At 65.1% G+C, this 25,024-nt stretch overlaps 4 protein-coding genes across 8 annotated transcripts; 2 read left to right on the top strand and 2 right to left on the bottom strand.

The window, feature by feature from the left end:
* LOC107051419 (amphoterin-induced protein 1-like) lies at positions 1-3,892 on the top strand. Its single transcript, XM_015275018.4, has one exon. The coding sequence runs from the start codon at positions 1,859-1,861 to the stop codon at positions 3,347-3,349; it is 1,491 nt and encodes a 496-aa protein (XP_015130504.2). The 5' UTR covers positions 1-1,858; the 3' UTR covers positions 3,350-3,892.
* Positions 3,893-4,179: 287 nt separating this feature from the next.
* On the bottom strand, positions 4,180-9,866 carry ATXN7L2 (ataxin 7 like 2). 3 transcript variants are annotated; one of them, XM_040652889.2, is made up of 11 exons: positions 9,634-9,866; positions 8,460-8,528; positions 8,280-8,384; positions 8,040-8,184; positions 7,664-7,950; positions 7,239-7,321; positions 6,853-7,091; positions 6,587-6,764; positions 6,362-6,483; positions 5,007-5,823; positions 4,180-4,554 (listed from the first exon to the last, which is right to left on the bottom strand). In XM_040652889.2, the coding sequence occupies exons 1-11, from the start codon at positions 9,755-9,757 to the stop codon at positions 4,540-4,542; spliced, it is 2,184 nt and encodes a 727-aa protein (XP_040508823.1). In that variant the 5' UTR covers positions 9,758-9,866; the 3' UTR covers positions 4,180-4,539. The 3 variants fall into 3 exon arrangements, with proteins under 3 accessions (XP_040508823.1, XP_040508824.1, XP_024999608.2); XM_040652890.2 differs by having other exon boundaries at positions 7,266-7,321; XM_025143840.3 differs by having other exon boundaries at positions 8,460-8,525.
* A 551-nt stretch (positions 9,867-10,417) lies between these two features.
* On the bottom strand, positions 10,418-14,631 carry SYPL2 (synaptophysin like 2). Of its 2 annotated transcripts, none has more exons than XM_040652888.2 (6): positions 14,321-14,631; positions 13,664-13,735; positions 12,409-12,533; positions 11,786-11,987; positions 11,524-11,715; positions 10,418-10,727 (listed from the first exon to the last, which is right to left on the bottom strand). In XM_040652888.2, the coding sequence occupies exons 2-6, from the start codon at positions 13,715-13,717 to the stop codon at positions 10,596-10,598; spliced, it is 705 nt and encodes a 234-aa protein (XP_040508822.1). In that variant the 5' UTR covers positions 13,718-13,735; positions 14,321-14,631; the 3' UTR covers positions 10,418-10,595. The 2 variants fall into 2 exon arrangements, with proteins under 2 accessions (XP_040508822.1, XP_015154259.2); XM_015298773.4 differs by lacking the exon at positions 14,321-14,631 and adding an exon at positions 13,846-13,964.
* Positions 14,632-14,769: 138 nt separating this feature from the next.
* PSMA5 (proteasome subunit alpha 5) lies at positions 14,770-23,464 on the top strand. 2 transcript variants are annotated; one of them, XR_006932145.1, is made up of 9 exons: positions 14,770-14,926; positions 15,826-15,892; positions 16,966-17,092; positions 18,021-18,088; positions 18,620-18,727; positions 18,823-18,881; positions 19,671-19,773; positions 20,883-21,485; positions 21,593-23,290. XR_006932145.1 is itself a non-coding variant. In NM_001031407.2 (9 exons), exons 1-9 carry the CDS (start codon positions 14,898-14,900, stop codon positions 23,274-23,276), a joined length of 726 nt encoding a protein of 241 aa, NP_001026578.1. In that variant the 5' UTR covers positions 14,770-14,897; the 3' UTR covers positions 23,277-23,464. The 2 variants fall into 2 exon arrangements, 1 of the variants encoding a protein (NP_001026578.1); NM_001031407.2 differs by having other exon boundaries at positions 20,883-20,969; positions 23,199-23,464.
* The last annotated feature ends 1,560 nt before the right edge of the window (positions 23,465-25,024 follow it).

The following is a 25,024-nucleotide window of genomic DNA, read 5'->3' as shown; positions in this document are numbered from 1 at the left end:
GCCCCCTGAGCGCTGTCCCGGGGCGCGCTGCAGCGCGGTGCGGGGCTCGGCCCGGCCCGGTTCGGTTCCGTTCCGTTCCGTTCGGTCCTTCTCGGCTCATTCCGGCGCGGTTCGGCTCCGCTCGGTTCGTTTCGCCTCGGCTCGGCCCGGCCGCGGGCTCCGGTAATACCCGGAGGGGTGGGGGTGGGGGGGGGGGGGGCGGGGGGAGCATCCTCGGCGGGGGGCGGGGCCGCTCCGCGGGGTTGGGCCGGGCCGGGCCGGGTCACGTGGTGCGGCGGTACCGGGCCCGGAGCGGCGGGGGGGGGCGGGGGGGGGGGGAACGGAACCGCCCCGCGGTGTCACAGCGCCGGCAGTGCCGCGCCGCGCGGGGATAACGGGGACCGAGCGGGGAAACCCCGCGTGGGGACGGCGGTGAGCGGCGCTGCGAACGGCCCACGCGGGGACACCGAACCGCCGCGCGCCGTGACTGCGAGATGCGGCGTTGGGCGGCCGAAGCCGCTCCGTGCTGTGACGGCGGGCGGCCGCAGCTGCTCTGTGCTGCCACTGCCTGACCGGGAACGGCCGCGCTGTGACACTGCTGGGACAGCGCACTGAGCGGCGCTGCGTGAGCAAAGCCACCTTACGCAGTGACATTGGGTGAGCAAAGCCACCTTACGCAGTGCCAGTGGGTGAGCAAAGCCACCTTATGCAGTGCCATTGGGTGAGCAGGGCCATTCCGTGCTGTGACATTGGGTGACCACAGCTGCTCTGTGCTGCGACTGCTTGACCAGGGACAGCCCTGCTGTGACACTGCTTGGGCACAGCCACTCAGTGCAGTGACACTGGGTGACCAAAGCCCATTGTGCAGTGCCATTGGGTGACCAGGGCCATTGCATGGTGTGACATTGGGTGACCAAAGCCAACCCAGTGACATTGGGTGACCAAGGCCACCTTACACAGTGACATTGGGTGAGCAGGGCCATTCCATGCTGTGACATTGGGTGACCAAGGCCACCCCAGGCAGTGACGTTGGGTGACCAAAGCCCGTGGTGCAGTGACGTTGGGTGACCGAGGCCATTCCATGCAGTGACATTGGGTGACCAAAGCCCATTATGCAGTGCCATTGGGTGACCAAGGCCACCTTACGCAGTGACATTGGGTGACCAGGGCCATTCCGCGCTGTGACATTGGGTTATCAAAGCCACCCCAGTGACAGTGGGAGACCAAGGCCACCCCAGGCAGTGACATTGGGTGACCAAAGCCCATTGTGCAGTGCCATCGGGTGACCAGGGCCATTCTGTGCAGTGACATTGGGTGACCAAAGCCACCTTACACAGTGACATTGGGTGACCAAAGCCAACCCAGTGACATTGGGTGACCAAGGCCATTGCATGGTGTGACATTGGGTTATCAAAGCCACCTTACGCAGTGCCATTGGGTGACCAGGGCCGTTGCATGGTGTGACATTGGGTGACCAAAGCCAACCCGGTAACATTGGGTGACCGAGGCCATTCCATGCAGTGCCATTGGGTGACCAAAGCCCATTGTGCAGTGCCATTGGGTGACCAGGGCCATTCTGTGCAGTGACATTGGGTGACCAAAGCCACCTTACACAGTGACATTGGGTGAGCAGGGCCATTGCATGGTGTGACATTGGGTGACCAAAGCCCATTGTGCAGTGACATTGGGTGACCAAAGCCCGTGGTGCAGTGACACTGGGTGACCAAAGCCCATTGCGCAGTGCCATAGGGTGAGCAGGGCCATTGGGTGCAGTGCCATTGGGTGACCGAGGCCACCCGACGTGGTGCCGCCGTGCCATGCCGCGGTGCCGCACGCCGTGACCCCCCTGCCCACCCCGTCACCCCCCGCTGGCGGTGCCATGGCGGTGCCGGGCGCGGTGCTGGCGGTGCTGGCGGTGCTGGCGGTGCCGGCGGTGCCGTCGGCCGGGAGCTGCCCCCCGCGCTGCGTCTGCGCCTCCAACATCCTCAGCTGCTCCCGGGCCGCTCTCAGCTCCGTGCCCGCCCCGCTGCCGCGCTTCACCTCCGTGCTGGACCTCAGCCACAACAACATCAGCCGCCTGCGCGCCGATTGGGCCGCGGGCCGCCTGGCGCATCTGCACGCGCTGCTGCTGGCGCACAACGGGTTGGCCTTCGTGTCCACCGAGGCGTTCGGCCACGTCCCGCACCTCCGCCACCTGGACCTGTCCTCCAACCGCCTCCGCGCGCTGGAGGAGAACCTCTTCAGCGACCTCCCCGAGCTGGAGGTGCTGCTGCTCTACAACAACGAGATCTCCGCCGTCGACCGCTCCGCCTTCGACAACCTGAGCCGCCTCCGCAAGCTCTACCTGGGCCGCAACCACATCGCCCGCTTCCCTCTGGAGCTGCTCCGCGACGGCAGCCGCCCCCCGCAGCTCTCCCTGCTCGACCTCTCCTCCAACCGCCTGCGTTCGCTGCCGGCCGCCGAGCTGCAGGCGCTGCCCGCGTGGCTGCGCGACCGCCTCTACGTGCACGGCAACCCGCTGGGCTGCGACTGCCCGCTGTACCGCCTGGTGGCCCGCGGGCGGCACCGCCGCCTCAGCGCCGTGCTGGACTTCCAGGAGGAGCTGCGCTGTCAGCTGCCGGCCGCGCCGGGCCGGGCGCCGGTGGCCGTGCTGGAGCTGGGCTCCCCCGAGCTGCTCAACTGCAGCGAGGCGAGGGAGGCGGTGCTGGAGGCGTACCTGGGGGACAGCGTCACGCTGGGCTGCGACAGCCGCCTGCGGGCGGCGCACGGCCGCCACTGGGTGACGCCGGGGGGGGACCGCGTGCCGGAGGAGGGCGGCAACGGGAGCGCGGCCGTGCTGGCCAACGGGAGCCTGCAGCTGCGGGCGCTGAGGCCGGAGGACGGCGGGACGTACGCGTGCCGCGTGTCGGGCCCGGCCTTCAACGAGACGCTCTACGTGGAGCTGCTGGTGCACAACTTCACGCTGCACGGCCCCCACGACGGCCTCAACACCGCCTACACCACGCTGGTGGGCTGCATCCTCAGCGTGGTGCTGGTGCTCATCTATCTGTACCTCACGCCGTGCCGCTGCTGCTGCCGCGCCGCCGAGAAGCCGTCCGCCCCCCCCCGCGACGACAGCCTCAATTCGTCCGTGCTCAGCGCCACCCCCGACCACGCCGCCGGGGAGCCGCCGCCCCCCCCGAGGGCTCGCGGCGGCGCCGGGCACCGCGGTGCGGCGGGGGGGCAGAACGGGAGGTACAAAGCCGGGGGGAGCCCGCCGACGGCGGCGGTGGCGGTGGGGGCGCCGAGGGAGGGGCCCCGGGCGCAGAGGAAGGTGTCGGATCCGGACTCGGTCAGCTCGGTGTTCTCCGACACCCCCATCGTGGTGTAGGGGGGAGGGGGGGGCACGGTGTGGACCCCCCCGCCCCCCTCCGGCTCTGCGGAGCGCGAGGGATGTGAGGACTGCAGTGGGGATGCTGCGATGCGGAGCCCCCCCCCCCCCCACCGGGGGTCCGGGTGCCGTGGGACCCCCAGCGGTGACAGCATCCGAGCACACGGGGGTCCCTGCTGCGTGGACGCCCCCCCGCACAGCGCTGCCTCCCGCATGTTGATCGTGACGCATGACCCCCCCCGGGAAGCATGACCCCCCCCGAGGCCACAGCTGCCGCCCACACCGGGGGGGACGACAATGGGGCACAGCCGCCCCCGGGGTGCAGCCCCTTTCCTCTGAGCCACAGCGCCAGCTGAGCCCTCCCTCCTTGGGGCCGTCCTGGGGGGGAGCGCAGCCGCCCCCCACGCGGGGGGGTCCCAGGGTGGGGAATTCCCCCGCCCCACACCCGACCCCCACAGCCCCCCCCCCCCCGTGTCCGTGTCCTCAGCTTCAGCCAGCGCCGCTCTGCTGCATCGGTGACAATAAAGAAACGTGCGCTCCCCACTCGTGTCTCACAACGCGCCGGGGACCCCCGCGCCCCTCTGCACGCGGGGGGGTCCCACTGAAGGGGCGGTGGAGGGGGGGGGGCGGGGAGGGGCGGTGCTTCGCGCTGCCGGACCCGGGGGGGCACCTGGGGACACGCAGCCGTTGGATGGACCAGGACCCCCCCCCCCCCCCATTGGCCTCCACATCCCCACGGGGTTCCCAAACACCGCGCAGACCCCCCCGCCCCCCCCCCCCCCCCCCCCAATACCAACTTTTCCATTTTTTTTTCTTTCTTTTTTTTTAAAAAAAAAAACCAACCGAACCAAAGCAAAAAAAAACCCCAAACGGAACCAAAACAGCCATAGGAACTCTTATAAATACCCGCGGCCCCGGCGGTCAGTCCTGCACGGGGACCCCCCCGGGTGCGGCCGCCCCCTCCCCGGGGGTTGGTTTAGCAGCAACGGCACAGGATCAGAGTCTTGAGGTATTTTCTGGAGGTCGCGTTTTGTTGGTGGGTTTTGTTTGTTTGTTTGTGTGGTGTTGTTTTCTTTTTTCCCCCTTTTTCTTCTCTTTTTTCTCGGGGTTTTTGTTTCGTCCCGGCGGCGCTTCGCGGCTCCGCGGTGCGCAGCGGCTCCGAGCGGCGGTGGAATCCCCCGAACCCTCCGTTAATGCGCTTTGGACTGCGGGATGGATGGGAGGGGGGCGGGGGAGGGAGGAGAAAAGGGGGGGGGTCAGCCGCTGTGTGAGCTCAGCCCCACGCTGTGCCCCCCCCCCCATAAGGACGGGGCGGCCCCAGAGGGTCCCTGCGGTGCCCCAAACGGTGCCCCAAACGGTGCCCTCAGGTTGGGATGCGGGCGCCCAACAGAACGTCACCACGGGGTCCCCAACGCGGGGCTGATGCGGGTGAGCCCGGAGGGTCCCCGCGGTGCCCCCCCACCCCACCCCGCCCCCCCTTCATGCCGGACGAGCTGTCGTTCAGGGCGCCCCGTGGGGCTGCGCCCGGTGTCCCCCCCCCCATTTCCCCACTCCACTCTCACACGCGTGGGGGAACGCCAACACCCGCAGCTGGGGGTGCACCCATAACCCCCCCCCCAGCGCCCCGTGCCCCCCCCCTCCCCCCCCCAGCCCTTACCTTCAGGACGCTCCGCTTCTCCTCGAAGCCCAGGGCGCTCCCCGGCTTCTTCCTGCGGACGGAGCAGCCCAGGTCGGGGGGCGCGGGGCTGGGGGCGGGCGGGGGGGCGGGCGGGGGGGCGGCGTGTTTGGGCTTGGAGGGCCGGCAATACGTGGCCGAGTTCTTGCGCTTCTTCACCTCGTCCTCCGAAATGCAGCGGGGGGGCGGCGGGGGGACCCCGACCCCGCGTAACGGAGAGCCCCGCGGCTCCGGAGCGGCGCTGAGGGGGGGGCGGCAGTCCGGGGGGAGCGCTCGCTTCAGCCTGCTGCCCGCACACGCCGAGCCGTTGAGCGCCGCCACCGCGGGGCTTTTCGTCTTGCCGGGGGGGGCCGAGACCTGGCAGGCGGGGCTTTTGCTTTTCGGCCCGTCCCCGGGGCAGGTCCGTTTGTAGGGGGGGCTGGCGGCCGCCCCCAGGGGCTGTTTGCGTTTGCGGGCGACGGAGTCCGGTTCCGTGCCGCCGGCCGCTTCCTTGGCTCGGGACGATTTGCTGGCCTTGGTGGAAGGCAACTTGCTGAAGGAGGGCGACGGGATGTTGGCCGGCAGCGGGGAGGTGATGGATTGGCTGCCGCCCCCCCCGCACTCCGGTTGGCTGCAGGCGGCGGCCGCGTGCGGGGACCCCACCGTGTAGTTGATGCCGGCGGGGACGCGGCCGTCCCGGGGACCGGTGGGCGTCGGGGGGGTCCGAGCGTGGGGCGGGGGGGTCGGAGCGGCGGGGCCGGCGGGGCTGGGGGGGGCGGGGGCGGCGGGGAGCTGCGAGTCGGCGGCCGGAGGGATCTTCCTGTGGGAGGGGGGAGGTGGTGGTGAGACGAGGAGCACCGAAGGGCTGCGCTGCCATGGAGGGACCCCCCCGGATTCACGCTACAGCTGCGCCCCCCCTTCCCCCCCCATACCGTGTCACTGCGCCCTCCCCACATCATGGAACTTCACCCCCAAATCTCCATCCTCTCCACGGATGGGACCCCTCTGACATCACTGCTGCCCCGGATGGGACCCCCCCACGTCACATCACTGTTCCTTTGCCCCCCGTATCTCCGCTCCCTTCCCTATGGGATCCCCCACTCCCTGGGTCCCTCCCACTGCCCCTTTCACGTATAGGACCCCCCCTCCCAATATCTGTTCCCTTGCCCACTGTGACCCCCCCACATCTCCGCTCTCTTCCCAAATGGGACCCCCCCAAACCACCACCCCATCCCCGCCGGGAGCCCCACCAGCCCACAGCACCCCACCCGCAGCTCTGTGCCCCCCCAGCACAATGGACAGCGGGACACCAGGATGGCTCTGCGGCCCCCCCGGCTCTCCCAGCCCCCCCCCATCACCTCCACATGTGCGAGCTGAGGTGCCGCTCCAGCATGGAGCCCAGAGCCGAGCAGAAGCGGTCCAACCGCCGGTTGAAGACGTAGCAGCCCGGGCTGACCAAGCGGCTCCCAAAGGTGCAGAACTATGGCGGATGGGAGGGGGGGGGGGGGGGGAGGGTCAGACCGGGTGACCCCCCCACCCCGACCCCCCCCACACCGCAGCGGGGGTCGCCCAACCCAACTCACCGCTTGCGGCCGTGGTGGGCGGGCAGCGTAGTGGCAGTCGGGGCGGTGGGCATCATCAGCAGCCCCCTCCTCCTCGCTGTCCTCGCTGGAGCCCCGACTGCCCCCCTCCTTGGGCAGGGGGAAGGGGAAGAGCCCCCCGTCCCCTTCCTCGGGGTCGCTGTCGGAGGAGAGCCGAGCCCTGTGCAGGAGATGGGCGGTAAGCGGCAGGAGGGGGGGGGCACAGATGTTGGGGGGGGGGGCAGAGGTGGGGGACAGCGGGTGCTCACCTGGGGGGCGGGCAGTGGGCGTGGGGGGGCCTGGGGCGGCAGGGCGATGCGCCGGGAGGGGCGGCGGGGGGCTGCGGCAGCGCGGGGGGGGCGGGCGGCTCAATGCCGGGGGGGTCCTTCCTGGGGGGGCTCTTCTCCTTCGGGGCCTCGCGGCGGGAGCTGGCCTTCAGCTCGGCCACCAGCACGTCGAAGTCCTTGGCACGGCCCTGCACCTCGCGCCGCTGGTGCACCGAGTGGATCTGCGGGGCGAGGGGGGGTCACAGCACGAGGGCCCACCCCAGGTGTCCCCTCCCGGCTGGGAGACCCCCCAACTCCCGCTACCAGAGGGGCAAAACCCCGTTGCCATGCTGCTCCCGGGGCCCCCCAGGACGGGCGCGCGGCGCTACCTTGCAGGTGAGCAGGCGGGTGCACACCTTCTTGGTGTCGGGGTTCAGCACGCCGCACTGCCGGTTCAGGTCGCACTCCTTCCCTGCGGGCACACGAGGTGGGGGGTTTGGGGGGCGGCAAAGCGCTCACCGTGACCCCCACGGCAGCACTCACACCCCCAGGGTACGGACCCAGCGTAGGACCCCACTCACCACAGCCCCTCAAGGACCTCATCCCCCCATGGATCGTATCCCCCCAAGGACCACAGCCCCCCCAGCGCCCCACAGTGGGGTCCGGCACTGTGAGCAGACCCCCCCCCCCCCCCGAGCTGTGCCATTGGGAACACAGCCCACCTTTGGGCACGGAGGGACACGGTTACCTGCCCCATTACCCACCCCAGAGCAATATCCGCCCCCCCCCCCGCCTGCAGCACTGCTGGACTCACGCGTCAGCTTCTTGTGGGCCCTGGGGGGCGGCCTGCAGACCCCCGGCTCCTTCTCCCCCGCTTTGAGCACAGGGCTGGCAGTGGGTGCTGGCACTGAATCCCCCCCGGCTCCTGGGGGCTCTTTGGGCGGCGGAGGCGGCGCAGGGGAGGGTCTCCCGGGGGGCTCTGCAGGGCTGGAGGCAGGCGGTGCAGGGGGCGCTTTGGGGGGGGTTTTGGGGGCCGCTTTGAGCCCCTCCGGCTTGGGGAAGCTGGGGATCTTCTCCAGGTTCACCACCGGCATGAACAAGCTGGGGAGAAACGGGGCGGTCAGAGGGGGGCAGGGGGCAGCAGGGGGGGGGGGGGGGGTTGGGGCACAGCGACCCCCAGCTCTGCCCACCAGAGGTTGTTGTCCTTCTGTGCCTTCTCTGGCAGTGGCTGCGCTCTGCTGCGCGCTCCCTTATCCCGCAGCGCTTTGCCCGCTGGCTGCCCATTGACGGCGTGGCATTTGGAGTACAGCTTGCTGAGCGGGCCGTGCCGCCGTTCTGTGCAAGGAACAGCCCTCCATCAGCCCCCCCCAGGGCTCACAGCCCCCCCCCCATCCCCCCCTCCAGGCCACCCCGACCCCCTCCCAGCTCACCGCAGTGCTTCTGGAAGGCCTGAGGCTTCACCACCTGGCTGCAGTGGTTGCAAACCACCAGGTAGAACTCGTCGTGCGCCGGGCAGTGGCCGAAGATGGACATGTCTGCGGGGCGGAGGTGGGTCAGGCACCGGGGCAGCCCCAAAACAGAAGGTTTTCTCCCCAAAACGAGGAGCTTACCTTCCTTGATCAGCGTCATGGCGTCCAGTTTCTTGCTCCCCTTGCTGCTCTCCTCCAGCTCCAACCCTGCTGGGAACAGAATCCCACCATCAGTACCCCGAGCTGTGCCGGCCTCAGCTCTGTGCATCCAGCATTGGCTGCTCGTCTGGCCCAGCTCTGCCTGCAGCCGTTGCATCCCCCTGCTGCCACGCACTGCCGGGGCTCCCGGGGCAACGAGAAGCACAATGACAAGGGTTAAAACCAGACCCGAGGACGGATCCAGAGCTCAGCCCTGGAATCGGGGGGCGCCGTGCGTGGCACTCGGCTGCACCCTCTGACAGCGGGGGACAGCGGGCGGCACCGCGATGCGCAGAGAGCACCGGGAGCCCGAAGCCACCAGCAGGGACCCACCGCCGTGTGTGGGGCTGAGCAGGGATGTGGGGTCGGCCCATCCCGGGGCCGGCTCACCCACGTGCCCCCGGCTGTGCCAGCAGCACCTGTCCTCGCCGGCCATGCCAGCCGGGCGCCGCGTCCGCAGCCACCCCGTCCAGCTGTGCCACACCGGGCACTCAGTCCCACCCGGCCGTGCCACGCTGGGGCCCCGGTGCCATCCAGCCGTGCTCCGAGCTCCGTCTCGTGGCGCCACGGCGGGCACTCAGTCCCGTCCAGCTGTGCCACGCCGGGCACCGAGTTGCGCACAGCTGTGCCATACCGGGCGCCCGGCGCTGTCCGTGCACGCCATACTGGGCGCCCGGCTGTGCGCGGCTGTGCCGTGCGGGGCTCGCGGTCCTCCTCAGCGCCGCCGTTCCGTGTGCCCGGTGCCGTCCAGCCGTGTCACAGCGGCCGCCCGCGGCTCCGCCGCGCGGGATCCCCGCCGCCCCCGGCCGCGCCGAACCGAACCGAACGCCCCGCGCCCGGCGGCCGCAGGACGGGATACACCGCCGGGACGGAGCGCCGCTCCCCGCTCACCTCCGCCCGCACTGCCGCCCGCACCCCGGTTCCGCTGCGGGACGCGCTGCGCGTCTCCCACCGCCCGGTGCGGGGCGCCCGCCGCTCTCCGTGCCCGGGGGCGGGGAGGTGCGGGGCGGCGCGGGCTGCGGGCGCGGCCCCGTTCGGCGGTGACCCCCCCCAACCCCGGCAGCGACCCCCCCCCCCCCCGCCTCCTTCCCCCCCTCCCGGCCCGCCGCCCCCTCACCCGGCTCTGCGGGCGGCCCGGCCCGCTCCACCCATGCGCTCCAGCTCTGCCCCGCGAACTCGTCCACGCTCGGCAGCCGCCGCTCCGCCGCCGCCATCGCCGCCGCGCGCCCACGCGCCGCCATCGCCGCCGCCGCCGCCGCGGGAGCGCGCCCCCCCCCTCCGCCGCCGCCGCCGCCGCCGCCGCCGCCCCCGCCCCGCGCGCGCGCCCCCGCGCATGCGCCGCGCGCCCCCCCGCGGCCCCACGGGCGGTGCAGTCCCCGCCCCGGGGCTCCGAGCGGCCGCGTGTGCGGGGCGGGGTGCGGGGCAGCCTGGAGACACCTCGGGAACCCCCCACGGAGATACCCGCTGCCGCACCCCGGTGTGGGGCGGACAGCGCTGCGTGGGGCAGCGCAGCCCGCGGCGCACAGAGCCCGCACGGCGGCCGGGGCCATCCACAGCCCTATGTGGGGCAGGGCATCCGTGGCCATACACACCTCTGTATGGGGCAGGGCATCCGTGGCCATACACACCTCTGTATGGGGCAGGGCATCCGTGGCCATACACACCTCTGTATGGGGCAGGGCACCCAGTGCCATACACACCCCTATATGGCGTACGTAGGACACCCAGTGCCATATACCCCCCGTATGGGAAGGACATCCAATGCCGATACCCCCTCAGTGCAGTACAGGGCACCCAGAGCCACACACCCTCATAGGACACACAGCTCCCATAGGGCACAGGACCCCCATAGGGCACAGCCCCCCCACGACCCCCCATCCCACACACACACACAGAGGACACCCGGCTTCCCAGGACCTTTATCCACCTCCGCACACAGCGGGGACCCCTCGGTACAGCAGTGCTCCGCGCCCCCCCCTCCCCACCCCCAGGCTGCGGCCGGCGCGAGGCCCCCGGGGATGGGATGGGGGGGTGGGGGGGTGGGTGCGGATGGGTGCCCCCCCCCCCCCCCCGGGGGGGCTACTGCTTATCGATGGCGCCCTGCTCGGCCGCGCTGTCTCCGCGGGGCTCAGCCTGCGTGTGCCACGTCGTCTCCTTGAACACAAACCAGCAGTTCCCGGCCCACAGCAGGAAATTGATGAAGCCGAAGAGCTGCGGGGGGAGAACGGAGCTGTGGCACCATGCAGCCCCCCCCCCATCCCCCCCCGTGGTGCTGTGTGTGCCACGTGCAGCGCGGTGCCATCCCTGCGTGTGTGTGTGTGTGTGTGTGTGTGTGTGTGCATGGCACAGCGGTGGGTGCTCAGCTCTGCAACCCGGTGCATGTTGGCACCCCCATGTGTGTGTGCACCCCTATGTGTATGCACAGCCCACGTAGCCCATCTGTGCACACGTGTGTGTGCAAACGTGCCTACATGTGCATGCGTGGCCAGCCCAGGCGTGCACGCACGTATGCACGCATGCACAACCCATGTGTGCATACCAGCGCCCCGTGTGTGTGCAATGCAACCCACATGTGCAAAGATAGGACCAGCCTGTGCACACACAAACCCACGTGTACACACACGTACCCCCATGTGCATGCAGGTACTCGTGTGCACATGCATGTGCACGTAGCCCCGTATGCATACACCCCCCCACGTGCATGCACTTACCCACGTGTGCACACACGTGCACCCACATGCATGCAGGTACTCATGTGCACGTGCATGTGCACAGAGCCACGTATGCATGCACGTACCCACGTCTGCACGCATATCCAACCCAGGTGTGCATGCGTGCACAGCCCCCCACGTGCATGCACTTACCCACGTGTGCACACACACCCCCATGTGTATGCAGATACCTGTGTGCACACGCATGTGCACGTAGCCATGTATGCATGCACCGCCCCCCAAGCGCATGCACATACCCACGTGTGCCCCCCCTTTGCCCCTCGTTCCATGCTCACCACGGAGATGTTGGCCAGCCCCATGGCCGGCGTGGCGCCGGCGTTGCACACCACGTCGTGGCCCTGGCACACACTCATGGCAGCAATGAGGCTGGAGGGCCGCGTGGCTGCCTTGACGTCGCTCAGCCCTTTGCCCCACGCCGCCGCCGCCACCAGCCAGAAGAAGGCGAAGCAAACGGTGACGCAGAAGTCCTGTGGATGTGGGGCTGGGCTCAGTGCCTCCGCTGTGGGGTGGGAGCCGTGCCCGCCGCCCGGCCCTTACCGTGAACGGGAGCTTCTTGTTGTCGGCGTAAAGGGAATGGAAGCGCAGGTAGAGCACCAGGGCCGCCATGGCGTAGAGGAAGGAGAAGACCCCCAGGGTCACAAAGAACTCGGCGGGGGCGGAGAAGTCGCCCACCAGGTGCAGCGTGCGCGGCTCCGACTCGCCATCACACTCCGGCATCTCGAAGGGGATCTGGTACAACCTGGGGGGAGCGGGGCTGGGGGGTGGCTGCGGCACCCGGAGAGCGGAGGGGACGGGAGGGGATGGGGATGGGGCGGGGACTGCCCAGGGGAAGGGGCAAAGGGGCTCCATGGGGGGAGGGGGCACGAAGCCAGGACTGGGGGACCCCGGTGCCGGGGGGCAGCCCGATGGCGGTGCCCAAATCCCCCTCCTGATGCAGCAGGTGCTACAAACCATCACCCACAGGGCGGAGAAAGCCCCGCATCCGCCCCGCAGCGCACCAAAGCTGCGGTGTCCCCATCCCATCCTCACACCCCGTCCGGGATGCCAGCGCTGAGCACGGGCTTTAACCCCGCATCCCACCCAGCCTCATCCAGGTCCCTACGGGGCCACGCGGGAATCACAGCGTGCGGGGAGGGGATCCCATTTCTGCTGCCCCTCACCTGAAGGGGTACCCGAACTGCACGGAAATGGCACTCATCTCTTTGGTTTCACCGCTGCACTTCACCGTGGCCCCACTTTCACCGCTGAAAGAACCGCACGCCCCGAAAGCAAAGATGGCAAAGAGCTGTGGGAGGGGAGCGCAGAGGTCGAGGGGCGCTCAGAGACCCCGCAGCCCCACATCCCCCCTTCCCCCCCCCCCCAACGGCGCTGAGTCACAGCCATGCAGGGCGCGATGCCACCCCGCAGCTGTCAGCCATGTGCGCCAGCTCTGTGCACCAGCAGCGAAACGGGGCCGTGGGGCACGGGGGGGGACACTGCCCATCCCCTCTAATTTTAGGCACGGCCCCAATTGCTGCAGCGTCCGCACTGAGGGACACTGTGGTTTGTCCCCGTGCCCCAATAGGGGCGGTGGTGGCACTGTCCCGAGTGCCGCTGGGCTGTGGGGAATCCTCCCGGCCAGGCTCGGTGCCACAGGGATGGGCTCCTGTGGGTGTTCCCTCGTGGAACCAGGAGCACTGACAGCTGTCCCCGTCCCCAGCGTGGGACGTCCCCACGTGTCACACCGCAGCGTGGCTCCCATTCGCTCTCCGTGGGTTCCCCTCTCGCTTTCCATTTCGGGCTGCACTCAGGGCCTGATCGCACACAGCCAGCGCTGCCCGGCGCCGGGGGTCACAGTGGGGGGCTGAGCCCCCTCGGCCCCACTCCTCCAGGCAGGAGATCCCCACCGCCCCCGGCCTCACCCCCACACTCTGATCCCACTCGTGCCTCAGTTTCCCTCTGCCAGTCCTGTGCCGCTGCAATGCCGCCCTCCCCGCAGCCCTGAAACCCAATCCTGGCGCCATTCATAGCATGGGGCACAGGGAGGGGGCCGTGCATTACCCCCCCATGCCCCGAACGTTCCCTCCTGAGTTTGCTGCCCCACACTGCCCCCTATTCCCCAATGTGCTGCCCCCCCCACCCCCCCACACCCCACAGGTCCCACTGTCACCGTTCCCCCCGGCACGGCCGGGCGCTGCCACCCGCTCAAGGTCACCGGGGAGGCCAAAGCGGAGTGCCCAAGAGGCCCCCACACCTGGAGCCCCCCAGGAGCCCTCCGTGGGGATCCCCCCACCCACGGCTGGGAGGGGTGCGAGTGGGCAGGGGGGGCTCCGATGTTCCTCTGTGAGCTTTGGGACGACCACGGGGTACCCCCAGAATGGAGGGGGAGGGAGGCGAAGAGCTGAGGGCGCCGGGGGGGCCGCGGGGGGCACTCACCCATTCCAGCACCTTGACGAAGCCCAGCGGCTCCTGGAGGCGGCCCCAGCGCATCCCGGCCAGGACCCGGTCCTGCGGAACGGAGAGAGCGGCGTGAACGGGGGGCAGCGCGGGGGCACCGGGCTGCGGAGGAAGGGGGCACCGGGGAGCAGTGCCGGGCACGGGGGGCAGCGGGGCCCTACCTGGAGCCGGGGCGCTTTGTCGCCGCCCGAGGGGGCTCCGGACTCCGCCATGGCCGCGGCCGTCGGGGCCGTCGGGGGCTGCCGCCGCCTCCTCCGCCCGCCGCCGCCGCTCCGCTCTCAGAGCCGCCCCCGCGCCGCCACCCGCAGCCTCAGCGCCCCCGGGCGGGCACAGCCGCCCCGCCCCGGGCACAACCCGGACCGCCCCCGCCCCCCCGCGACCACCGTGCACGGGGCGGCCCCGGACCGCCCCCGCCGCACCCCCCGCTGCAGTAGTGGGGTGAACCCCGCCCCGGCACCCACCGGGACCTCCGTGCGTCCCTCCATCCATCCCCGTCCCGCAAACCGGGACCCCCGCAGCAGCACCGACGCCGCCCGGGGCCGTTCCCGGGCCGCCCATCCCGGGATCGCGGTGCATCCCGCGCCCCCCCGCCCCGCACAGTACGGGGGAACCCCACGACCGCGTGCAGCCGCGTACCGGGGAGGAAGCGCCGCGCGGGGGGGAAGCGGAAGAATGGAGGAGGGGCGGCCGCCCCACACTGGGGGTCCCACGGCCACGCGGGGCTCACCGGGCTCGGAGCGGAGCGGTGCCCACCGAGCACCGGCACCCACCGGGGGTCCGCACCCCCCCGCCCACCCCACGGCGCTGCCCGCTGCCCCGCGCCCGGCATCGAACGGCCACGCCCACTCAATCTTTGACCACGCCCACATTCGGTTTAACCACGCCTCCATCTATATGGACACGCCCCCTCCGGCTCCGCTGCCGCTCAGCCCTCGCCCCGCCCCTCTGCTTTGACTCCTCCCACTCTCTCCCCTCCGAGCCCGCCCTCCTCGCCTCCCCATTGGCCGCGTTCCTCCCTCCTCCCGCCAATGGGCTCGCGGCGCGGGGGGAAGTGACGCAGGGAGGCGGGGCGGCGCGTGCGCGTTGCGGGCCGTTGGCAGGAAGTGGATGCGAACCCGGCGAGGGCAGAGCGGCTCCGGTTCCGCTGCCGCCGCCGCGCCTCCCCCGCACCGACCCCGCGCCCCCCGCCGCCGCCACCACCATCACCATCACCATGTTTCTCACGCGCTCTGAGTACGACCGGTGAGTGCCCTTTCTCCTCCGGTCGGCCCTTCCCGCCCTCGCTCCGCCGCTCGCGGCCTGCGGCTGAGTCACGGGCCTGCTGCCACCCCCCTCGGGGCCCAGCGGCGGGCAGTGCGGGCTGCGGCCCGGTCCTGCTGCTCCCCCTCACCCCGCAGGGCTGCTCCCAACGCGCGTCGGGCTGCCTCGGGCTCCGTTCTGGGTTTATTCCGTTCCACGTACGGCGCATCCCGCTCTTACAAAGCACTTTCGGTTCCGCGCCGCCGCTGGAAGGCCCCGACGGGCCGCGGTACTGAGCGCCCCGGGGCCGCGGGGAGGATATTCCGCAGCGTTAACGCAGCGCTGGCGCTGCCCGGAGCTGCGGGTGCCCCATCCCCGGAGGTGCCCGAGGGCGCGGATGGGGCTCTGAGCAGCCTGAGCTGGCGGTGGACGCTCAGCCCACAGCAGCAGATAGGGGACGATCTTTTCCAACCCAACTGTTCTGTGACCCTATGAGAGCCTTCCCTGGTGTGGGGGCAGCAGGCTGTGTAAAACCCATTGGGGATTTCCGTGTGGGGCTGGAGCCCTCGGTCTCAGCAATGGTTTCAGACGTTGGGAAAGGGCCTGGGGGTCTTGGGGAGGGGGCAGCGGGGCATCTGCCAGTGAGGCCTTTGCCTCCCGGTGCCAGAGGGCTTGCTGCTTGGGGTCTGTTTCCAGTGTCCTCAGTGCAAAGTGGGATGAGAACAACCTTCCCTTCGGCTCACTGATGTCTGCTGTTCTGCTTCTTCGTAAGCATCCCCAGTCCAGCACTGCTGGAGTGAGGAGTGCAGAGCCCTCCTGTGTCACCTGTCCTTTGTCAGCATGACTCCTTGTCAGCCTTCAGCTTTCTTCCTTTCATGCCATCTCTGATGTTGTTCTTGCAGGGGCGTGAACACTTTCTCTCCGGAGGGGAGGCTGTTCCAAGTGGAGTATGCCATCGAGGCCATTAAGGTATCTTCACCACAATCTGGCTGTCATACTGTTGTGTCAAATGATCTTTCAGAGTGGGTTTGGTCAGAGAAAAGCCAGGCAGGTTCTTTTCTCTCATGCTCTGGTCTTGCTCTGCAGTGAAACAGGGTTTGGCCGACTTCCCAGAGCAGTGCAATGCTGAGCAGGAGCGGGAAGGCACTGCTTTCCCAATAGGTGCTGCTCCTGCCAGCAGCTCTTTGCCAGCCTTCTATGTTCAATTTGCAGTGCAGGAGCTGTGTTCCAGCACTCAATTCCTTCCACCCAGCGGCACGTCCTGCGGCTCTGCTCATCTGCTTTGTGTGACTGGAAGCATCAGTGACCACTGCAGCTTGGAACATTTACCCACAAAGCAAACCCAACCCAGAAGTGCAAGTCCCAGAATCAGAAAAGCTCATTTCGAAGCCAGAGGTGCTGAGTGCTTGCGCAGCCTGACTGACTGCAGGAGCTGGCACTAAGAGCACTGTGTGCTTAATGTCCATAAGTACTCCCCAAACAGCAAAGGAATGCTGTGCTTTCTCTTTGCTGCCCTGAGCTGAGGGAGCTTTAATATACAGTCTGTGATGTGGTGCCCCTTTAAAAAAAAAAAAAGTCACGACTCTTCTCTCTCTGGTTTGATTTTCATTCTCTTGGCTTGCTGCTGTGCAGCTCAGAGTGAGTCACAGTTTGCTCAGGTGAATGTTAAACCCTGATGAGGAAGGTGGGAGGCAGTGTGCTTGTGAGCAAACTGACCCGTGGCTGCAGAGCTGTACGGCCTCTCTGAGCCTATAAGTGTTCTCAGCTGATGAATGTTCTTGTTCCTTTGTTCCTAAGAACTGGAGCTGCTGGATTCTGATCCGTGGGGAAATATCACGGTGTTCACCTTCACGTCTGCCCAGTGCCACTTGTAATGCTTTCAATTTGGCACGCCAGGCTGGACAGGTTTCTGTCCTGAAGCGTCTGTCTCCAAAACAACGTGCCTACAAATAGCATAGGCTGGCATGAGCATTGTACAGCTGTGCTCAGTGTCACAGCTAGACCCTGCTTGGAATGGAGGTGGTGACTGTTGTTGTTTGCAGCTCGGCTCTACGGCCATCGGCATCCAGACCTCGGAGGGCGTGTGCCTGGCTGTGGAGAAGAGGATCACCTCCCCACTCATGGAGCCCAGCAGCATTGAGAAGATTGTAGAAATAGATTCCCATATAGGTAAGGAGAAATGTACTTCTGCTGCCCCCCGGGGCACCCACCCAATTGTTGTTGTGTGTAAATACGTACAGTAAAGCTCTGTCCCTGTGAGTTTCAGAACAAGCCTTTCCTGCAGGCAGCTCTGGCAATCCAAGTGGGAATGCTCAGCTCTCCCAGTGAGCACCAGGTCCTGCTCTGCTGGCCTGCAGCCTGGAAAACCAGCGGACATAGTTACAGGAGTAGGAAGAGGCAGCTGAAGCACCCCCACCTTCTGTGACCTCTCTGATGAAAGCTCATCCCAAAATTAGATCTGGGAGGGCAGGGAATTATTGCAATGTAAAGGCTTGACTCGAGGCCAGGTTCTCCTGGAGCACTAGTGCCTGTACCCCTGCTCCTGCACCGAGGGGGCCCACAAAGTTCTCCTTACCAAATATGTCAGCGTGAAGAGCAGGAGGCCTCTAAAATACCTACATTGCTGAGGAGATGGATCATGGTGCTTAGGAGCTCCTGCAGGGTCTGCTTTCCCCTTGCTGTGTGTTTGTGGTGCAGCCCTTAGAACAGGGAGCAGCTCTGTGCTGCAGGCTCCTGCAGGGGCGGCTCCTGAACCCCGCAGCAGGAGGAATATGTTCCCCTTCCTGTGGCTTCTCTTGGAAATAGCCTCAGTTGTGTCTCCCTGAACTGGTTCACGTCTAGGGTGGGTGGGAAGTGTCACTGGGAGAGCCTGGTGGTGCATCTGCCCTTTGGCTGTGCATCCAGCCCGGCGTGGGCGTCCATGGGAAGCACTGCCTTGCTCTGTGCCCACACCCACTGCTCCCCGTGCTCTGCAGGATGCTGCTGGCTGCTCCCACGCAGGGCCCTGCTGTGTGCACCGTGGGTGGTGGGAAGTCTGGGGGAGAGCGGGTTGCAAATCGCTGATGAAATGACTCGTGGTTTCCCTCTCTGATTCCAGGGTGTGCCATGAGCGGCTTAATAGCGGATGCCAAGACTTTGATTGATAAAGCAAGAGTGGAAACACAGGTAAGACTTGACATCTCTCGAAACAGCAGTGTTAGCGCTGGGGGGCGTCTCTGGAGTGGGATGATGGTTGTAGCAGAGGAGCTGGTGGGAGTGGGAGCTCTGTGTGCAGCGTGGCTTCCTGCACAGAGCTCCTGCAGAACGGATAGTGCAGCCTCCTGTGCGTTTTTCTTTTTCTATGTGGAACACTTGGTGGGAATCTTATGCCACATCTCCCCCCTGTTCCTTCAGTGGGTACCACGAGTGTGAGCACAGAGTGCTCTGCCTTTGTCTTCCTCCTTGGTACCCCAAGGCTCCGATGTCCCCAGCTGTTCTGGGGGACCCTTCCTCTACTTCTCAGCTCACTCTGCATTGAGGGCTGTCTTCAGTGCTTCCATCCCGTGGCTGAGCACCTCGCTCCCTGTATGCATTGCCTGTCAGGAAGGGCTGGGGCAAAGCTCTCATTGGGGTGTCGCTGCAGGGCAGCATGTGAACGATGCAGGACTGTCATCTTTGGGGAGCAGAGCCATAATCTGAAGCCTTGTTTTCCTGCAGAATCACTGGTTCACTTACAATGAAACCATGACTGTGGAGAGCGTGACGCAGGCTGTGTCCAACCTGGCGCTGCAGTTTGGGGAGGAGGATGCAGACCCCGGTGCAATGGTGTGTAATGGTGGGCTGGGCTGCCCCAGGAGCCTCCCGTGCCCCCCTGGCTCTGCCCTCAGCCCTGCCTGACCATTGGCTGCTTTCTGTTGCAGTCTCGTCCATTTGGTGTCGCGCTGCTTTTTGGAGGAGTTGATGAGAAGGGACCTCAGCTGTAAGTTCTGCTCTGTAATCCTCGGAAGAGACAAAACCTCAGAGTGAAACAGCCGAGGGCTCTTTAATGACTTGATCCTGTGGTTTTCCATAAGCCAAACCCTCGGGGTTTATCCCATTATGTACCTGACATGTTTGGTAATGCATTTAAACCTTCCCTGCATAAGAAGGGCCGCGGCAGCACGATCACAGGCTGCTTGTTCAGGATTGAAGAGAGTGCTCTGCCTTTAGTGAACCCTTTGCTTTTCTTCGTGTGGTTTCCTGGGCGGGAGGGAGGTGCTTAAGCTCTCCTTGTCCTGAGTTTATTCCTACCTTTCCCTAAAGGAGTAGCAGAGCCACGGTAACATAATATCTGCAGCCGTCTGTAACATTCCTTGGGGAGGCGGAGTGGTTGAAACCTGAACTGGTGCTTCAAACACTGCCTCTGCTGGAGGTGGGAACGGCTCAGCACAGCCAGCCCAAAAAAGTCCCCCTGTTGGTCTCCCTCCCAGGAGCAGTGGTGAAAACCTACTGATTTTGTAAAAGAAAACAGGGAGGGGGAGAAACATTCTGCTATGAGCGTGGAAGGCGGTGTTGGGGTGCATTGCTTTCCTCCTGGCTTATGAGCCCAGCGTGGGGCTGCAGGCAAATGCCGAGTGCTTCCCAGACCTCGGCCCTGCTGTGAGCTCAGCACTGTGCTCTGGGTGCCCTGGGTGTGCAGTGTGGCTGTGGGTCCGTGCGGGGAGAAGCCCTGGTGCTGTGGTGCAGGATGTGGTGCGCCTCTGCTTGCTGATGCCTGTGCTGCCCACAGGTTTCACATGGACCCCTCGGGGACGTTCGTGCAGTGCGATGCCAGAGCCATCGGGTCCGCCTCGGAAGGAGCGCAGAGCTCACTGCAGGAGGTGTACCATAAGGTAAAGGCTGTGCTGGGTTGACATCTGACTTAGGGCAGCGTGCTGGGGGAGCTGTGCGAGGCTGCCAGGCTGGGCTCAGGCCTTGGCAGCTGCTCCGGTGATGAGATACGGCGTGGAGCTGCTGGTGGAGGAGCTCCGTGTGAGCAGTGCTGCAGCACCTCTGTGGGCTGTGGCCGCTCAGGCTGCCTCGTGGAACACGAGCCCGGTGTGCAGCGTGCCAGGCTGCGCCTCCAGCAGGTGATAATTGAGTCCATGTCAGGAAGTACTCTATAAATAAATGCTGCTGCATGAGCACGGCCAGTCGGCATCAGGGCTCGGTATGGCTGCAGCCCGAAGCGTAAGGAACCAAAGTGAGTGGCATTGTTCCTCTGGGCGTGCAGCTCCGAGCAGTGAAGCTAACAGCTTTTGTTCTGCGAGTCCTCATCCTATCTGATATTCAATAACAACTTTCTTCTCTCTGTGGGAGGGGAGCTGCCTGCTTTGTGTCAAAGGAAATCAAACACTATAATGAAAAGCGTAATTGATGCTGTTGATTGCCTTGAAGACTTCCAGCCTAAGCCTCCATAATCTAATTAAGCAGCAGAATTGCCAGAGTTCTGCGTTCTGTGGCTCGTTCACCATCTTCCCAGTGCAGTTACTGCACACACAGCTATCATCCATCTGAATGCTGTGCAGCCTTCTGGCTCTAGCTCCCCTCATGCAGGGATTTATGTTATTAAAGCACAAAGGCTTCTGCCAGGAGCCCAGCTTGGGGGGGGGGGAACTGCTTGATAGGCAGTAACTGGTGAAGGGAAGCGGACCCTCGTGCCCTGCTCCTGACAGGAAGGTTTGTGTGCCCAGCTTAACAGCTCTTAAGCTTTAGAAAAAGTGATACAGAAGCAGAAAGTCGCCATCCTTGAAATTGTCACTGTCCTTCCCGAGCAGTGTGCTTTGATCTCCTGTTGATACAGTAGATAACTTGATAAGCTTTTAAATTTACTGCCAGTGGCAGCTTAAGGGATTAGAGAGAAGAAGCAGGGAGAGCAGCACGCTGTTGGAGTTAAAGGGGTAACACAACGAACGCTGGCTTGGGCAGCAGCAGTGCAGTGAGCAAGTGGTTTGTTTTACAGTCCATGACGCTGAAAGAAGCAATCAAATCTTCCCTCGTCATCCTGAAGCAAGTTATGGAGGAGAAACTGAATGCAACCAACATTGAGGTAACTGTGGCTCTCTTAGCAGCGTGCCCGGGGACAGTCTTACAGTCTGAACTGCCTGCTCATAGTGGGCTGGGAAGCGCTGGGAGCTTGATTTTGGCTTCTGGATGTGTGCAGCCGGGCCTGTGTGCTGGGCTGGGCCAGGAGTGCTGGTGCAAGCAGTTCTCCTGGGCTGCGGGGCCGTGGGCTGCGTGTGGGGGGGGCGCTGCCCCTCCTGGCCTTCCATGGGCAGAGCCAGCTGCCGTGCCAGCAGGATCACTTTTTCTTCCCCTGTGTTCAGCCATTCTTTTTTCCCCTGCTACTCGTAATATTAGAAGGAATGAAAATTATACAGCTCCCGGACTTGCTATATTCGGGCTGGGATGGTAGCCAACAATCCCTTGGGCAGAAGGGCCGGGGAGGTGAAGCCTCCAGGAATGACTGTGCTGTGCCAAACTGCTGCTCTCACGGGGCTCAATGTGAGCCAGGTGTGTGGTGTCCCTGCAGCCTCCATCGCCGGGCCGTAACGCTGCTGCTCAGGTAGTAATGGTTAACATAAAAACCAACAGAACCTTTCCAGCTCGTTAGTGATAACAGATAGATGATGAGCGAGGCTGGCAGATAGAGTTTGCTTCTATTTCTGGCAGGCTATGAGATGCCAGACCTTTGAGAATCACGTCGCTCTGACTGCTCCTGCTGTTCTCCCATTCCTGTCCTCTGAGCGCTGGGAGTCCATTTCCCAAACAGCCTTCAAGTGTGCACCCCGTTGCTTTTATTAACTGCTGCTGCTGGAGGCTCTCCCGATGTGCTTAACTGCCTTCGTCAGAGGGGGAAGGAGCCCCACACTGCCCCACAATGATGCCAGGCTGCATTCTGCTTCCCAGCTGCGCCCCATCACACACAGAGCGGCTCATTCTGAGCAGCTTCAGGGCTCCTCGGGAGGCTCTGCTGTACAGTGTGAGGAACCGAGGCAGTGCTGCATGTACAGTATCCTTATGGCATGTCCCCGTTTGACAGGGCTTAACTGTGCTTGGCAGGGCTCTGAACCTATGGAGGAATCACATTGGGGTTAAGCACGAGAGGAATGTGCCGAGGATTAAAAGGTCACCATTGACTCAAGACACCCTTCTGGTTGAAAATCTTTCACTGACGGAACTGCTTTGCTTTCCAGCTTTGCACAACTGTGCGCTGCTCCACTTTGTATCCCCTCTTTCCTGCGTGGGGTTTTTCCTCCTAGCAGCAAGGGGAATGGGGAATGTGGCGATGGGAGAGCTGAACCCATGGGCAGCAATGGAGCCTGAAACGGTGTTCTGCTTTTACATGAATTATTCCTGCAGAGGCTGTGAGGGAATGGTTTGGTGGAGCTTTGGTGCCAGGTCAGCACATGGGCGTGATTTGGGTGACCTGGAGTGGCATCTGGAAGTCCCTGACAGCCCGGTGTGCCCCATAAGGCTGGGCAGTCACAGCGTGCTGCTGGGGGCTGAGCCTGCAAGCTGCAGCCTGGGGCACATCGCTGCCCGCAGCCCTGCACACCGGGCACTCCGGATGCCATCACGGTGTCGGGGTATCTGTGAGCATCCCTGGGAGCTCCAGCAGCGCTTGGTGCCCGCAGCAGCCACCGGGCTGTTGGGCTCCCATGCTGGGTGCAAACAGCAGTCGGTCCCACGTGCGTTGCTTTGGCAGCACTGCCGTTCTGCAGTCCCTCACGTCCTGGTGATGCATCCCAGCTGCCTGGGCAGGGCGCTGTGCCCGGCGCTGTGCTGCTGCCACCCGCTCCCCTCGCCCAGCAGGCGGTTCCAAGGCACATCCCACTGACCAGCAACCAGAATGCAGTTTTGCAGAGTGAATCTGCGGTCCTCCTTTGGGTATTTTGCTATCCTGTCCTCTCGCCGCACAGAGCACTGCCCACAGGTTCTGCAGGTGGGGCTGCGGGGCTGAGCTGCAGCGTGAGGAGCTCCCTTAGCACAGTGCCCTTCCCCAGCAAGCAGCAGCAGGGCCTGAGCGCTCCCCATACGTGTTCCCTGCCACTGCTACTATGAGGAGACCGAGTCAATTAAAAGCTATTTCTGCAGCAAGCTGCTATTTTAGGGAATCAAAGAGCGTGTTACGGGCTGGGATGATCTTGCTGGGCTGGCAGATCAGGCAGCCGGGAAGGAACAGCTGCTCTGTCTGCTGTGGCTGCTCTCTGTTCCGTGCCCCATGCTGTCGCTTCACATATGCAGGCACATTAACCCCTTGCTCCTTCTCTTTCAGCTCGCCACCGTGGAGCCGGGCATGAAGTTCCACATGTACACGAAAGAGGAGCTGGAAGAGGTCATCAAGGATATCTGAAAGGGACAGAGGCTTCCCCCCATCAAAGCGAACTGACTCTCAGTTCCTTCCAGTACCTGTGATTCTATTTCCAGCAGCATCTGTAATTGCTCTTCTCAGAAGACTCTTAAGGTTTTTTTTTTACAGTCTCTGTACATAACGGATCTCTACAATAAGAGGAAATGACAATAAATCATTTTGTTACTCTATCCTGGGCTCCATGTAAGGGGGGGCTGAGGGGACATCCCTGAGGGCTGAGCACAGAGCAGGTGAGGACAGCAGCAGCACAGCCGGGGCTGCGCTGGGTCGGGCACGAGTCTCCCTCTCGTGGAGGACACAGCACTCCTGGGGGGAGCAGCAGCACCCCCAGTTCCCAACAGCACCGACCTGTGAGTGCGGAGTGGTGATCCTTTGCTCGCCCTCGTGCAGAACACACTGCTTTTGCTCCCGGTTGCCTCCTGCAGCCATCTCTGTGTCCTCCCCGCGGTGCCCAGGAGCCGCTGCTCAGTGCAGGTATGGCAAGGAGCTGAGCGTGCACAGCGCTGCCCGCTGCCCCACACCTCTCTGCCACTGCTCTGAAACCGCAGCCTCAGCCTAACAGCACCCACAGCTCTGGGAACAGCACTGTCAGCACAGTGTCTGCACCAACCCTGAGCCTCTCATCCCCGTGGAGAGGTGGGGATGCCCACCCGGCACTGCCTGGCACGGCACACTGCTGCTCACAGCTGTTGGCCTCCGCGTTAGCAGAGGGGAAACCGCCCATCTATTAATTTTTTCCCCTCTCACTGCTGCCAAACAGGTGCAGGAAATGGGACAGCTCTGAGCCGAGTCCCTGCCCCATTCCTTTGCAGAGCCAAGGGGCAGTGCCACGCCGTGCCTGGGCAGTGCCAGCCCTGCAGGTGCCCGTGGACTTTGTCCTTCAGGGCCGCATCCCTGCGCCTGGCTCGGGCTGCTGCCCCATCCCCTGCCTCCCTGCTGTGCTGCTCCTCACCCTGTTTGTGTCCCAGGGAACAAAAAGCTGATTCTTCCAACCCGGCCCTGTGGTAGAGAATGGTGCTTTGTGCCCTGCTCTGGGGCAGAGGGGGGCACGGTGCTGTGTGTGCGGCTGGGGGGGTGTGGGGGCTGTGCCCACGGAGATGTGGGGCAGCCGCCCCTGGGAGGGCTTCTTAGGGGCTCTGGGAGATGAGCTGTGCCCCCAAACCAGGAGTGGAGTTCTGCCCTCAATCTGGGAGTTCGGCCCCCCAGAATTCAGAGCTATGCCTTAAAACGAGGAGCTGTGGGCCACGGCTTGGAACGGCGCCCCAAAACCGCGAGCTGTACCCCAAAACGTGTGAGATTTGCCCCCAAATGGGGCGTTGTGCCACCAAAGCAGGAGTCTCCAAGCTGGGCTCTGTGTCCCCAAACTGGGAGCTGTACGTCGCGGTGGTGCCCCATACTGGGAGTTATGCCCCAAAGCCACGTGCTGTGCACCAAAACCGGCTGTTATAACCCACAGCCGGGAGTTATGCCCCCAAAACCACGATGTACGCCCCCAAGTCAGCAGTACCCCAAACCCCACACGTCGTGTCCCCGAAACCAGCAGTTTGACCCCAAATCCACGACTGCTGTCACCCCCCCCCCCCCCCCCTTCCCCGGCCCGCCTGGGCTCGGCGCGCCCCCGCGCCCAGCTACCTGTCGCCTCGACCAATCAAAAAATCGCTCGGCCGCCCCCCGGGCGCAGCCAATCAGAGGGTTGTCGTTAGGTGGATAAGAGCCCACGGGCCGGATGA

This window comes from Gallus gallus, chromosome 26, assembly GCF_016699485.2.
Source record: "Gallus gallus isolate bGalGal1 chromosome 26, bGalGal1.mat.broiler.GRCg7b, whole genome shotgun sequence".
Lineage (NCBI taxonomy): Eukaryota > Metazoa > Chordata > Aves > Galliformes > Phasianidae > Gallus > Gallus gallus.
Note: the sequence above shows the minus strand (reverse complement) of the source record. Positions and strands in the feature narration are given on the sequence as shown.